At 44.6% G+C, this 15,672-nt stretch overlaps 1 protein-coding gene across 1 annotated transcript in view; it reads right to left on the bottom strand.

The window, feature by feature from the left end:
* Nucleotides 1-13,315, bottom strand: part of LOC110505767 (sec1 family domain-containing protein 1) — a 17,684-nt gene extending 4,369 nt beyond the window's left edge. The window contains exons 1-15 of the mRNA XM_021585197.2: nt 12,994-13,315; nt 12,121-12,280; nt 11,659-11,749; nt 11,314-11,436; nt 10,998-11,085; nt 10,752-10,841; nt 10,281-10,336; nt 9,731-9,816; nt 9,232-9,331; nt 8,364-8,503; nt 5,702-5,792; nt 5,501-5,580; nt 5,309-5,390; nt 4,970-5,066; nt 4,626-4,696 (exon numbers count right to left, since the gene is read on the bottom strand). Of these exons, the coding sequence (XP_021440872.1) occupies nt 4,626-4,696; nt 4,970-5,066; nt 5,309-5,390; nt 5,501-5,580; nt 5,702-5,792; nt 8,364-8,503; nt 9,232-9,331; nt 9,731-9,816; nt 10,281-10,336; nt 10,752-10,841; nt 10,998-11,085; nt 11,314-11,436; nt 11,659-11,749; nt 12,121-12,280; nt 12,994-13,024 (1,386 nt within the window). The 5' untranslated portion in view covers nt 13,025-13,315. The remainder of the gene's footprint in view (nt 1-4,625; nt 4,697-4,969; nt 5,067-5,308; nt 5,391-5,500; nt 5,581-5,701; nt 5,793-8,363; nt 8,504-9,231; nt 9,332-9,730; nt 9,817-10,280; nt 10,337-10,751; nt 10,842-10,997; nt 11,086-11,313; nt 11,437-11,658; nt 11,750-12,120; nt 12,281-12,993) is intronic.
* Between the last annotated feature and the right edge of the window lie 2,357 nt (nt 13,316-15,672).

Genomic DNA, 15,672 nt, shown 5'->3' with positions numbered 1-15,672 from the left:
GAAGGGATCGACACCCATTGTTCATAAACAGAGTGTGAGGCCAAGTGTGATGGGTGTGGTGGCATCATCTTTATAGTATGGAATGACGGCAGAGTCTGTTTAATGTACCATGTTACACCACATCTGCCAGGGAAAACAAATAACCTTAAGAGCAGGAGTGGACGGATGAACCGGGAGAGGGTAATCCCATGGTGATAATCTACCCAGGGAGGGTTCAGGTTCATGGGGACAGAGACGAAAGGAGAAATACCATAGACATTAGTGGTAGAAAACAATTTCCTGCTTGACTTCAGCTGTCAGGCCAGGGGACAGCATGGTGTACTTCCGGCGCCGACAGAGATGGCCGCCTCGCTTCGCGTTCCTAGTAAACTATGCAGTTTTTTGTTTTTTTACGTGTTATTTCTTACATTAGTACCCCAGGTCATCTTAGGTTTCATTACATACAGTCGAGAAGAACTACTGAATATAAGATCAGCATCAACTCACCATCAGTACGACCAAGAATATGTTTTTCGCGACGCGGATCCTGTGTTCTGCCTTACAAACAGGACAACGGAGTGGATCCTATGCAGCGACCCAAAAAAACGACTCCGAAAGAGAGGGAAACGAGGCGGTCTTCTGGTCAGACTCCGGAGACGGGCACAGCGCGCACCACTCCCTAGCATTCTTCTTGCCAATGTCCAGTCTCTTGACAACAAGGTTGATGAAATCCGAGCAAGGGTAGCATTCCAGAGGGACATCAGAGACTGTAACGTTCTTTGCTTCACGGAAACGTGGCTTACTGGAGAGACGCTATCCGAAGCGGTGCAGCCAACAGGTTTCTCCACGCATCGCGCAGACAGGAAAAAACATCTTTCTGGTAAAAAGAGGGGCGGGGGCGTATGCCTTATGACTAACGTGACATGGTGCGATGAAAGAAACATACAGGAACTCAAATCCTTCTGTTCACCTGATTTAGAATTCCTCACAATCAAATGTAGACCGCATTATCTACCAAGAGAATTCTCTTCGATTATAATCACAGCCGTATATATCCCCCCCCAAGCAGACACATCGATGGCTCTGAACGAACTTTATTTAACTCTCTGCAAACTGGAAACAATTTATCCGGAGGCTGCATTCATTGTAGCTGGGGATTTTAACAAGGCTAATCTGAAAACAAGACTCCCCAAATTTTATCAGCATATCGATTGCGTAACCAGGGGAGGAAAGACCTTGGACCACTGTTACTCTAACTTCCGCGACGCATATAAGGCCCTGCCCCGCCCCCCTTTCGGAAAAGCTGACCACGACTCCATTTTGTTGATCCCTGCCTACAGACAGAAACTAAAACAAGAGGCTCCCACGCTGAGGTCTGTCCAACGCTGGTCCGACCAAGCTGACTCCACACTCCAAGACTGCTTCCATCACGTGGACTGGGAGATGTTTCGTATTGCGTCAGATAACAACATTGACGAATACGCTGATTCGGTGTGCGAGTTCATTAGAACGTGCGTTGAAGATGTCGTTCCCATAGCAACGATTAAAACATTCCCTAACCAGAAACCGTGGATTGATGGCAGCATTCGTGTGAAACTGAAAGCGCGAACCACTGCTTTTAATCAGGGCAAGGTGTCTGGTAACATGACCGAATACAAACAGTGCAGCTATTCCCTCCGCAAGGCTATCAAACAAGCTAAGCGCCAGTACAGAGACAAAGTAGAATCTCAATTCAACGGCTCAGACACAAGAGGCATGTGGCAGGGTCTACAGTCAATCACGGACTACAGGAAGAAACCCAGCCCAGTCACGGACCAGGATGTCTTGCTCCCAGGCAGACTAAATAACTTTTTTGCCCGCTTTGAGGACAATACAGTGCCACTGACACGGCCTGCAATGAAAACATGCGGTCTCTCCTTCACTGCAGCCGAGGTGAGTAAGACATTTAAACGTGTTAACCCTCGCAAGGCTGCAGGCCCAGATGGCATCCCCAGCCGCGCCCTCAGAGCATGCGCAGACCAGCTGGCCTGTGTGTTTACGGACATATTCAATCAATCCCTATACCAGTCTGCTGTTCCCACATGCTTCAAGAGGGCCACCATTGTTCCTGTTCCCAAGAAAGCTAAGGTAACTGAGCTAAATGACTACCGCCCCGTAGCACTCACATCCGTCATCATGAAGTGCTTTGAGAGACTAGTCAAGGACCATATCACCTCCACCCTACCTGACACCCTAGACCCACTCCAATTTGCTTACCGCCCAAATAGGTCCACAGACGATGCAATCTCAACCACACTGCACACTGCCCTAACCCATCTGGACAAGAGGAATACCTATGTGAGAATGCTGTTCATCGACTACAGCTCGGCATTCAACACCATAGTACCCTGGGTCTCGACCCCGCCCTGTGCAACTGGGTACTGGACTTCCTGACGGGCCGCCCCCAGGTGGTGAGGGTAGGCAACAACATCTCCTCCCCGCTGATCCTCAACACTGGGGCCCCACAAGGTTGCGTTCTGAGCCCTCTCCTGTACTCCCTGTTCACCCACGACTGCGTGGCCACGCACGCCTCCAACTCAATCATCAAGTTTGCGGACGACACAACAGTGGTAGGCTTGATTACCAACAACGATGAGACGGCCTACATGGAGGAGGTGAGGGCCCTCAGAGTGTGGTGTCAGGAAAACAACCTCACACTCAACGTCAACAAAACTAAGGAGATGATTGTGGACTTCAGGAAACAGCAGAGGGAACACCCCCCTATCCACATCGATGGAACAGTAGTGGAGAGGGTAGCAAGTTTTAAGTTCCTCGGCATACACATCACAGACAAACTGAATTGGTCCACTCACACAGACAGCATCGTGAAGAAGGCGCAGCAGCGCCTCTTCAACCTCAGGAGGCTGAAGAAATTCGGCTTGTCACCAAAAGCACTCACAAACTTCTACAGATGCACAATCGAGAGCATCCTGGCGGGCTGTATCACCGCCTGGTATGGCAACTGCACCGCCCTCAACCGTAAGGCTCTCCAGAGGGTAGTGAGGTCTGCACAACGCATCACCGGGGGCAAACTACCTGCCCTCCAGGACACCTACACCACCCGATGTCACAGGAAGGCCATAAAGATCATCAAGGACATCAACCACCCGAGCCACTGCCTGTTCACCCCGCTATCATCCAGAAGGCGAGGTCAGTACAGGTGCATCAAAGCTGGGACCGAGAGACTGAAAAACAGCTTCTATCTCAAGGCCATCAGACTGTTAAACAGCCACCACTAACACTGAGTGGCTGCTGCCAACACACTGACACTGACTCAACTCCAGCCACTTTAATAATGGGAATTGATGGGAAATGATGTAAATATATCACTAGCCACTTTAAACAATGCTACCTTATATAAATGTTACTTACCCTACATTATTCATCTCATATGCATACGTATATACTGTACTCTATATCATCGACGGTATCCTTATGTAATACATGTATCACTAGCCACTTTATACTATACTATGCCACTTTGTTTACATACTCATCTCATTTGTACATACTGTACCCGATACCACCTACTGTATCTTGCCTATGCTGCTCTGTACCATCACTCATTCATATATCCTTATGTACATATTCTTTATCCCCTTACACTGTGTACAAGACAGTAGTTTTGGAATTGTTAGTTAGATTACTTGTTATTACTGCATTGTCGGAACTAGAAGCACAAGCATTTCGCTACACTCGCATTAACATCTGCTAACCATGTGTATGTGACAAATAAAATTTGATTTGATTTGATTTGTCTCAGAGGAGAAGGGCTGTTAGGGAGACCATTGATCAACATGATTCTCCAGGACAGCCTGATCCTAACACTGATACCAGCCTGCAGCCGCAGCCAGAAACCTGGGCCCATATTAACAAAGCGCCTCAGAGTAGAAGTGCTGTTCTGGGATCAGTTGTGTCTTTTAGATGATAATGAATAAGGTTATAAGGACAGGGGTGAGCAACTGATCCTAGATCAGCCCTAATCTCACTGAAGAGAACAGGTGGGACGTAGAACCCCCAGTCATTGTGGAGAGTCGGAAGGTCTCCTATACAGAGGGCCTTGAGATGCCCAGAACAGAACAGGCTAGCATTATTGGATTTCTGGAGTAATGATGTTTGGCCGCGGCTTCAAAGGGTTTCAATGTTCCTAGAATCTGCCTCTACATGCGTCATATCGAACAATAAAGATTTTGAATGTTGTCAGAAGAAAAGCATATCAAAAATGAAAATGTTGGGAAATGGTGTTCTACATAATTAAATCAAAGCCAAGCCCAAGGTTTTTCAAAGTGTGTATTGTGTTTTTGTTAAGATTTCTACAGTGAAAACACAAAGTGTCTCCATTCAGGTTGCTAGTGTGTTATTTTGGTCCATTGGACATGATACTGATATGACTGCAGTGGATCAGCATAGTTCCCGAACAGAGGGGCCTGCATCCTGTGGGTCCTCCCCTGACCTGTGATAGAGTCTAGTTTGGCATGCATTTGATAGGGACAGAACGTGTGATGGGAGTCTAGTATGTTTTTGATAGGGACAGAGTTTAGGCTTAGACCGTTAGGGTAAGGGATAGGAGGGATTAAGGGTAGGGATAGAAGGGGCCCAGGCCTCACCTCTGAAGTGGGCTGCAGGGCTGTGATGTAGAAAATCAGAAAGAGTCTCATCTTGTCCTCCGGTGTTCCCGCTGTTACAAAGAGAAAAACTGTTGTTTGCCAAACCTTCAAAACAGGCATCTCAGGTACTTCCAACCCTTGACAAAGTAGCACACATATGCATGATGCATGTCATTTCTGGCCAAGATAAGCACAGAGGCACATCTACCGTCAGGGTAAGATAAGCACAGAGGCACATCTACCGTCAGGGTAAGATAAGCACAGAGGCACATCTACCGTCAGGGTAAGATAAGCACAGTGGTACATCTACCATCAGGGTAAGATAAGCACAGAGGAACATCTACCGTCAGGGTCACTGATTATGTCCAGTAAAGACTCCTCCAGGGTGGATTTGCTCATCAGCTTCTCCTCGTACTCAAAGTACACATCTAGTTTACGGCTCTGTGGATACATCCCATAAGGTGTAGATTAGTTCAAGAGGATTTTTAGGCAACCCTTTGACAGATGTAGTAACTTTATATGAGATAGTAGAACTGCGATTGCACAGCACAACAGTCTTCCATATGTGTACAATATCTGAGAATAGTGTTAATGGGACGCTGTTCACTGTGGACATAAAGAGAACCCTCTCTCTCTAGACACAGAGAACACTCTGTCTGGCCAAGACAGTGCTAAACACTGACCTTAATGTGATCCAGAACGGCAGTGGCTACATTAGTGTGGAGGTCAATCAGCCTCTTCTTCTCCAGAAGTTCTGGCAGAGAGCTGTTAGAGGAAACACAGTTTGGTACGGACTGAGAGAACTGTCAATAATAGTGCCGTTATGAATAAATAATAATAATGATAAATCCTGTATATTCTACATTGATGCTTACCTGACAGCTGAGGTAAGTTTTGCGGTGTTGTCTGACATACTAATACTACTAATGGGTCCCTCATCCTCACCCTCCAAACCCTGGAGAAGAAAATTAAAGTTATTTTAGTGGGGAATATGCAAGTGTGAGTGTCGTCTTAATGTTTTCAGTGAGACTACTTCGTTGAACAGCTCTATAAAACCACCTGTGTGCCACGCTTACCATAATGCTCTTGAGGCGTTTCACCTCGTCCTCTTGGGCTCGGTATGTGTCTAACTCCTCCTGTACAGACTCAGCCACCTCGGGGAACGGGCTGGAAGAGTCAAAACGACCTCTCAGGCAAGAATAACTTCACTATGGCAATGCGCCAAATAGATTGTTTCTACCGAGTTATAAAGCATCCCCTGCAGACTACCTTCTAAATCAGTAATTGATCACGAGTTCCTAAGAAAGCTTCAAACTGAAACTAGTGCCTGCAAGCTGGTTCAGGTTATCAATCAACCTACCAGGGTAGTTAAACAGCACAATATTGAAATAATCAACATGTATTGATCACATCTTTACTAAATCTGCAGAAATGTGTTTGAAAGAAGTATCCAAATCCATTGGATGTAGTGATCACAATATTGTAGCCATATCTAGAAAGCTGGGCCTAATATAGTGTGTAAGAGGTCATACAACAAGTTTTGTAGTGATTACTATGTTGTTGATGTAAAGAATATTTGTTGGTCCATGGTGTGTAATGATGAGCAACCAGACGCTGCACTTGACACATTCATGAAATTGCTTATCCCAGTTACTAATAAGGATGCACACATTAAGAAAATGACTGTAATAACTTAAATCCCCATAGATTGATGAGGAATTGAAAAATGGTATGGTTGAGAAGGATTAGGCAAAATAAGTCTGGCTATACAAGTAATTGGCAAACGTACTGTAAATTGAGAAATCATGTGACTAAACTGAATAAAACACACTACACTATGAAACAAAGAATGATACTAAAAAGCATTGGAGCATCTTAAATTAAATTTTGGGCAAAAAGGCAAACTCCGCTCCATCATTCATTGAATCAGATGGCTCATTCATCACTAAACCCACTGATATTGCCAACTACTTGAATGATTTTTTCATTAGCAAGATTACCAAACTTAGGCATGACATGCCAGCAACAAACGCTGACACGACACATCCAAGTATATCTGACGAAATTATGAAAGACAAGCATTGTAATTTTGAATTCCGTAAAGTAAGTGTGGAAGAAAAATTGTCTATCAACAATGACAAGCCACCTGGGTCTGACAACTTGGACGAAAAATGACTGAGGATAATAGCGGATGATATTGCCACTCCTATTTGCCATACCTTCAATTTAAACCTACTAGAAAGTGTGAGCCCTCAGGCCTGGAAGAAAGCAAAAGTTATTCCCTTACCTAAGCATAGTCAAGCCCCCTTTACTGGCTCAAATAGCCAACCAATCAGCCTTTTACCAACCCTTAGTAAACTTTTGGAAAAAATTGTGTTTGACCAGATACAATATAAATTGACAAACTTTCAGCATGCTTTTATAGAAAGACATTTAACAAGCACAGCACTTACACAAATGACTGATGACTGGCTGAGAGAAATTGATGATACAAAGGTTGTGGGGGCTGTTTTGTTAAGACTTCAGTGCAGCTTTTGACATTATCAATCATAGTCTGTTGCTGGAAAAACTTGTATGGCTTTACACCCCCTGCTATATTGTGGATAAAGAGTTACCTGTCTAACAGAACACAGAGGGTGTTTTCTAATAGAAGCCTCTCAAACATAATCCAGGTAGAATCAGGAATTCCCCAGGGCAGCTGTCTAGGCACCTTACTTTTTTCCATCTTTACTAACAACATGCGTAAAAAGTAAAGCCAGTGTGTCTATCTATGAGGATGACTCAACACTATACACATCAGCAACTGTAATGACTGCAACACTTAACAAAGAGCTGCAGTCAGTTCCAGAATGGGTGGCAAGGAATAAATGAGTCTTAAATATTTCAAAAAGCATTGTATTTGGGACAAACTAAATCTTAGAATGAATGTGGAAATTGAGCAATTTGAGCACACTAAACTGCTTGGAGTAACCCTGGATTGTAAACTGTCATGGTCTAAACATATTGACAACAGTGGTTACTCTGCATTCTTAACAGCACTTTCAACAAGGAAGGTCCTACAGGCCCTAGTTTTGTCGCACCTGGACTTCTGTTTAGTCGTGTGGTAAAGGTGCCACAAAGAGGGACTTAAGAAAATTGCAATTGGCTCAGAACAGGGCAGGACGGCTGGCCCTTGGACGTGCAGAGAGCTAATATTAATATGTCAATCTCTCCTGGCTCAAAGTGGAGGAGATCCCTACTTGTATTTGTGAGAGGTATTGACATGTTGAATGCACCGAGCTGTCGGTTTGAACTACTGGCACACAGCTCGGACACCCATGCATACCCCACAAGACCAGAGGTCTCTTCACAGTCCCCAAGTCCAGGACAGACTATGGGTAGGTGCACAGTACTACATAGAGCCATAACTAAACGGAACTCTATTCCACATCAAGAAACTCATGCAAGCAGTAAAAATCTAGAAGAAAAAAATGAACTGATAACACACCTTATGGAACAGCGGGGACTGTGAAGCAACATAAACATAGGCACAGACATAGGCACAGACATGCATACAAACACACAATAACATACACACACGAACACGTGGATTTTGTGTTGTAGATATGTGGTAGTAGAGAAGGGGCCGGAGGGCACACACTTAATGTTGTGAAATCTGTTGTGAATGCATTGTAATGTTTTCAAAAATGTGTAACTGCCTTAATTTTGCTGGACAAATGTTGCATAGCAAATACAAACCTGCCCTTGTGTTTCTGCCAGAACATGTCGGCTGATGTGAGGTCATAACTCTTCTTGTTCTTCTTCTTGGGTCTGGCTCCGGCAGGAGAGGATTCTGACCCCACAGACTCATCCATACTAACCCTGTTCAGGTGGAAGTCCTGGGGGACACACAAATAAACAGACACCGGTACAGACACTAGTTACTCTGTGTTTGTTGGCTGGCACAGATCCTATTGGATGTGAAGTCTGGTCATATTTCTACTCAAAACATTAGAAAACATACTGATCCATAGATACCTCTGGGAATAAACATTGATATCTACTAACATCATCATAGCCTACCTTCAAAATAACAACCGTTGTCATACATATATCGAGGCTAAAACAAAGGACCTGCAATGCTGAAAACCAATGGTCGAATAGGAGACTGGTTGGTCCACTCTACACCACAAATCATTTTAAGGCACAGATGGTGGAAAATGGTTCCTCACTAATATTTATGACCTCTGACACATGTCATTGCACTGAGCACATACCATTTACCCTCCTCTTTATCTTACACACAAAGTAATTACAGTAACTCAGAAATAACATTCCAAGTTAAATCTGTTTGCTACCTTGAAAAACCACTCACACCTTGGTGTACTGTATATACCCTATTCACACTACTGAGCAGACCAGTTCAGACTCAGTGTAAAATACCATACACCCAACACAATTCACCAGGAATGAGTCCAGACTGTAGAGTGGAGGTTTCTCATTAGTAAGCCCTTAGATTTGTCAAAGTGTATGATGTGTCTGTTAAGTCCATCATAACACTGTGGTGGGAGAACGACAAACAGATCTGCTCCTCTCTTTCTCTCTCCCTGTATCCTGTCAGTCTTACCAGCACGTCGTGGATGAGGGCCTGGTAGGTCCATGTGTGGTGGAGGGGGGTGGCAAGATCCAGGTTGCGGTCAGCAAGTACAAATAAGGGTCTCTGGAAGCTGAGAGAGACAGACAGAGATGAAACGGAGGATGACATATGTACCCAGAGTTCCCCACTGACTAGGCTCTCTATGCTCCACCACAAAAGAAGATTTGAAATGGATCCAGCTTAGATTTTCACAGAGGAGGCATGACTGTTTAATCTTCATCCACCACTTAGTGAAGGCCTAGCTAACTGTTCAGTGGGTCTGGAGAGAACAGCAGGAGAGCACATTTCCACCTCAGAGTTAAACAAAGACATGGTGAAACAGTGTGTGTGGGAAGCCATTGTATGTGTTTGTCATATGGTATGGAGTAGACTTTCCATGGTAAAGTACACAATGGGATGAATGTCTACATCTAGTCTGCTCTCTTTATGGTTCATACCCAGTTTACTAGTCTACAGCACCCTGAACCACCTGAACTGGCTGGCCCCCATGTTGTCCCCAGTGAACAGGCTGTTTCTGGCGTCTCGCAGGTTCTCCCGAAGCTTCTTGTCAAGTTTCTGAAATAGAGAAACTGGGTTAAGATGTTTTAGTCTCTTAACTAGCGAGGCAAGAGGCCTTATATCTTCTGAACCAAATAAAGACTAAGCACACAGTCCTGCATTAAGACCAGCACCACAACACAGCACTACATGGAACAAAGAGCAGTGTTGTGTGACTAGAGGAGAATCACTCTACCCATCCATTAAGGCCCCTGGAGGATCAGCTTCCACAGACTGCATCAACATTCCACCTGCAAATACAGTCTGCAAATGCTGAGATTCTGGGGGTGGTTGGATTTGGGGTGGTCCTCAAATGACTAATTTCCCCTTTCACTGTGCCTACGGGGAATGGGTACTACTCTCCCAGGCCTCTCTGCACTGCCAAGACGTATTATAAAGAGTTTTCAGACAGACTGCGCCCCTGACAGCAGCTGAGGTGAGGAAACTTCAGATGCTTTTAAATGAGGGAGGGTGATGCTTACCACCGCGACCATCTCCGCAGCATTCCCTCTTGGACAGCGGATTATGGGGACAGTACCTAAGAAAACAAAACACATCTGTCAGCTGCCAATAGAGAGCATTGAAGAGTTTAGCAGAGCTTCTCTATATGTGCTGGAGTCTAGTGGTGGCTGAACACCATTAGGATAAAACTGAGAATCTTTTAACAGACTGCAAGGTGGTTTTGTTTTGTCAAAGTGTCATCCATATGGTCACACTTTCAGACAAAACCCTTTACTTTCAAACAGCTTTCCTCGCTCAGAATAACTATTATCTTGGTACTGCTTTGATTCTTGTGAGTAATAAATGGTAGTAATGCTGCCATCTAGCAGGTAGAAATGGTATAGCCACCTGAGTAAATGCATCTCACCGTATATTTTGAAATACCAAAGCAATGTTCTCTCAGGAGTCTCAATAGTATTGTGACATTGATAACGTTGTGTTGAAGGACCCACCCAGAGTGACAAAAAAGCAGAAGAGACTGTCTACTATAGTATCCATGATGGCCTCCATCTCTGTGTCCATGATGTCTGGCTTGTTAATTGCTAATCAAAAGGGAATAGGAAAACAGGATGTCAAATACAATCATGCCAGCTAATCAAGAAGACGATCTGAAGGTAATATGTGAATAAAAACAGTTATCTTTAGTTTCATTTTGACAATATCAAATCTTGCCCCGTTTCTGAATCCAATGAACTTACCATGGTAGGAGATGAACTCTTTATTTTGATTGCCGAGGATGAACATATCATCTTCAAGTGTGATGAAGTTCAAATACTGATCGAACACCTACAAAAGCAAAAAAAAAGACCTTACTCTTAAAGGCTGTCAAATACCCTGTGATGTGATTTATAGAAAATGACTGGGCCTGAGTCCCAAATTGCACACTATCCCCCTTTATAGTACACTGCTTTTCACCAGAGCCCTACAGGCACAAAGTAGTGCAGCATATAGGGAATAGGGTACCATTTGAGATGCAGACTGGCAGAGTGGTAAACTAGTGTGTTGTAGACTCACCTTGGTAACCTGTGTGATAGCGTTGGCTGAGAGAGCTGCACTGGCAATATCCTCTAGTTTACTTCTAGATATGGCTGAGATGAAGTTAAAATAGTAAGACTCATACAGCTGGCTACGAAGGTCCTGAGAAAGAGAGAAAAAAACAACGGAATGGAACAATATACTGACTAGTAGGATGTTACATGTCTGGGATGTTACATTTGGACAACAAATCATTTTATCTGGGCAAAGCCACCAAATTCATAGACTCGGTGGCCAAAGACATTTATCCTTATCATCTGGCCTATCCAGCGTTTAAACATATCTGACGATGACATGTTGAAGTTCTGAGTGAGGGATGTTTACTTGGCATATCCGGTCAATGTTCTCCTCTGTCGGCATCACAAAATAGATGGCTGGCACATCGGGGATGGGATCTCTGTCTGAATGAAGCAACCTATAGAGAAAGATAAAATACATTGGAGAGCTTTCTAGATGACTGTATCCTCTATTGATTGACACCAAGTCAATGCTGTGCTGGACTTATTTGCAATTGCTCAATTCAGTATTGACACAAATTCAGTATTGACACAAATTCAGTATTGACACAAATTCCTTTTCTCCAAACTGTTGTTGTCCTTTGAAATATACTACACAGCTCTTTCATTACCAAAAGACTCACCAGTTGATGGGTTGTTACACAAAAAGGTTCAATGTCTTTACAGCCTTATCATGGCATATCATGATTTTAGCTTTTTCTAAATGTACCTTTTGTGAAGGAGACTAATAGATAACAGTGATGTCAAATTGTGAGTTAGGCCTACTCACAAGTGCAATGTGATCCCCATGTCCCGTAGCTCCTTGACTGCCAGTAGAGGGGAGATGATGTCCTGGCCACACCTGTCGTAGATCAGCACCTTCCATACTGGCTCAGCAGCAGTGTTTTTCAAAGGAGGAGCATTGAAATTCAGCATGCGCTTCAAGGCAGCTGGGGACATGGAAGAACCCATGGGACAGTTTATTTTATTTAACTAGGCAAGTCAGTGACGTCCTAGGAACAGTGGGTTAACTGCCTTGACCAGGGGCAGAACGAGAGATTTGTACCTTGTCAGCTAGGGGATTCGATCTTGCAACCTTTCAGCTCTAACCACTAGACCACCTGCCGCCCCAGCCACCACTTTTTACTACAGCCACCACTTTTGCCCCACTAAACATTGCACAGGTCAGGGGTAACTGGGACTTTGCTATACCATTTCTGCCACTCAATGTTGAGTGAAATTATGAAATCGTTAGATGAGTGAAATAGTTAACTAGCTAATGTTAGATACCCATTCACCTTTTAATGAGGGGAAATGGAACATAGCAGTCTGTCTAGCTGTATTTCAGTGTGTCCGGCGACAACACATTCAGTGCGTTGCATTCATGTTTCTTAACATGACAGCCACATCAGTGTCTAGTGAATTCAAGAGTAGAGGTACGTTTAGGCTAGCCATCCGACTTCTTGCTGTTTTATAATACTATTGTAAAGTTAATTAGCCAGCTAGTAAGTTAGCTTAGCATTACTTTTCTCGTGAACTGGTTGGTCGCCGTGGCAGATCGTTTCCCCCCCCAACATGTAGATAGCTAGGGTCAGATAAAATAGTAGATTTTATTCGACAGCCTATGCTGATTAGGAATGAATAAACTAAACCATTGACAGACCTGCCTGCTTTTCACGGACGGAGGCGGCCATCTTTTCTGTTTATGCAATCACACCGGGCATAGGATGACCGGTCAGGCAAGTCTCGTTCGATGTCTGCTATATCGCTCATTACCGCGATCTCAAGTGGTGCTTTCAATGTCGCGTTCAAAACAACCGAGAACTCGAAAATCTCCGATTTCCGTGCGTTCAACATAAATGTGAACTCGGAAAAAAACGAGCTCCGACTGGGAAAATTCGATTAGGACGGCCACCCAACTCGGAATTCCAACTCGGCAACTCGGGCCTAGATCTAGTATTTTTCCGAGTTCCCAGTTGTTTTAAACGCGGCAGAAGACAACTGGGAACTCGGTCAAATACGAGCGCAAATCATGACGTCAGTGATCTTCAGTTCGGAAAGTCGGAGCTCTAGCTTGCAACAATTTCAAAGATTTTGCTGAGTTACAGTTCATATAAGGAAATCAGTCAATTTAAATTAATTAGTTAGGCCCCAATCTATGAATTTCACATGACTGGTTAGGGGCGCAGCCATGGGTGGGCCTGATAGGGCATAAACCCACACACTTCGGGGGAGCCAGGCCCAGCCAATCAGATACATTTTTCCCCACAAAATGGCTTTATCACAGACAGAAATCCTCCTCAACTCACTAACAGGTTTTTAAACACATTTGTGCACAAAATGTAATTGAGAAATAAGCTTTTTGTGCATATGGAACATTTCTGGGATCTTTTATTTCAGCTCATGAAACATGGGACCAGCGCTTTACATGTTGCATTTATACACTGCTCAAAAAAATAAAGGGAACACTAAAATAACACATCCTAGATCTGAATTAATGAAATATTGTCATGAAATACTTTTTTCTTTACATAGTTGAATGTGCTGACAACAAAATCACACCAAAATTATCAATGGAAATCAAATGTATCAACCCATGGAGGTCTGGATTTGGAGTCACACTCAAAATTAAAGTGGAAACCCACACTACAGGCTGATCCAACTTTGATGAAATGTCCTTAAAACAAGTCAAAATGAGGCTCAGTAGTGTGTGTGGCCTCCACGTGCCTGTATGAACTCCCCACAACGCCTGGGCATGCTCCTGATGAGGTGGAGGATGGTCTCCTGAGGGATCTCCTCCTACACCTGGACTAAAGCATCCGCCAACTCCTGGATAGTCTGTGGTGCAACGTGGCGTTGGTGGATGGAGCAGATGTGCTCAATTGAATTCAGGTCTGGGGAACGGGCGGGCCAGTCCATAGCATTAATGCCTTCCTCCTGCAGGAACTGCTGACACACTCCTGCCACATGAGGTCTAGCATTGTCTTGCATTAGGAGGAACCCAGGGCCAACCGCACCAGCATATGGTCTCACAAGAGGTCTGAGGATCTCATCTCGGTACCTAATGGCAGCCAGGCTACCTCTGGCGAGCACATGGAGGGCTGTGCTGCCCCCCAAAGAAATGCCACCCCACACCATGACTGACCCACCGCCAAACCGGTCATGCTGGAGGATGTTGCAGGCAGCAGAACGTTCTCCACGGCGTCTCCAGACTCTGTCACGTCTGTCACATGTGCTCAGTGTGAACCTGCTTTCATCTGTGAAGAGCACAGGGCGCCAGTGGCGAATTTGCCAATCTTGGTGTTCTCTGGCAAATGCCAAACGTCCTGCACGGTGTTGGGCTGTAAAGCACAACCCCCACCTGTGGACGTTGGGCCCTCATGGAGTCTGTTTCTGACCGTTTGAGCAGACACATGCACATTTGTGGCCTGCTGGAGGTCATTTTACAGGGCTCTGTGAGTGCTCCTCCTTGCACAAAGGCTGAGGTAGCGGTCCGGCTGCTGGGTTGTTGCCCTCCTACGGCCCCCTCCACGTCTCCTGATGTACTGGCCTGTCTCCTGGTAGCGCCTCCATGCTCTGGACACTACGCTGACAGACACAGCAAAACTTCTTGCCACAGCTCGCATTGATGTGCCATCCTGGATGAGCTGCACTACCTGAGCCACTTGTGTGGGTTGTAGACTCCGTCTCATGCTACCACTAGAGTGAAAGCACCGCCAGCATTCAAAAGTGACCAAAACATCAGCCAGGAAGCATAGGAACTGAGAAGTGGTCACCACCTACAGAACTACTCCTTTATTGGGGGTGTCTTGCTAATTGACTATAATTTCCACCTGTTGTCTATTCCATTTGCACAACAGCATGTGAAATTTATTGTAAATTAGTGTTGCTTCCTAAGTGGACAGTTTGATTTCACAGAAGTGTGATTGACTTGGAGTTAAATTGTGTTGTTTAAGTGTTCCCTTTATTTTTTGAGCAGTGTATTTTGGTTCAGTGTATTTTTCCTAGTCGGAGCTTGTTTCTTTTCCCCCAGTTCCCAGTTGTCTTGGGAAGTCAGAGATTTCTGAACTCAAGAGTTGTTTTGAACGACATCATGTACATGAGGGTGTACCTGGGCTTTGCTATCACACATTTTGATGGAGTAGCCCCTACTTTACTCTTAGATTGTAAATAGGAAATCAAATCTACATCACTGGTCTGCTTGACTCAATTAGGATTCCCAGATCCTCACTAGGAAATATGATGGCAAAGTAATAGGGTCTACTGAAATGCACTTATCTCATGCATTTTGAATACCGATGTTGGGGGGGGGGGAGAATCGACCATTGCAGGAATATTTCAG

Source organism: Oncorhynchus mykiss, chromosome 25 (genome assembly GCF_013265735.2).
Source record: "Oncorhynchus mykiss isolate Arlee chromosome 25, USDA_OmykA_1.1, whole genome shotgun sequence".
In the NCBI taxonomy this organism is placed as follows: Eukaryota; Metazoa; Chordata; class Actinopteri; order Salmoniformes; family Salmonidae; genus Oncorhynchus; species Oncorhynchus mykiss.
Note: the sequence above shows the minus strand (reverse complement) of the source record. Positions and strands in the feature narration are given on the sequence as shown.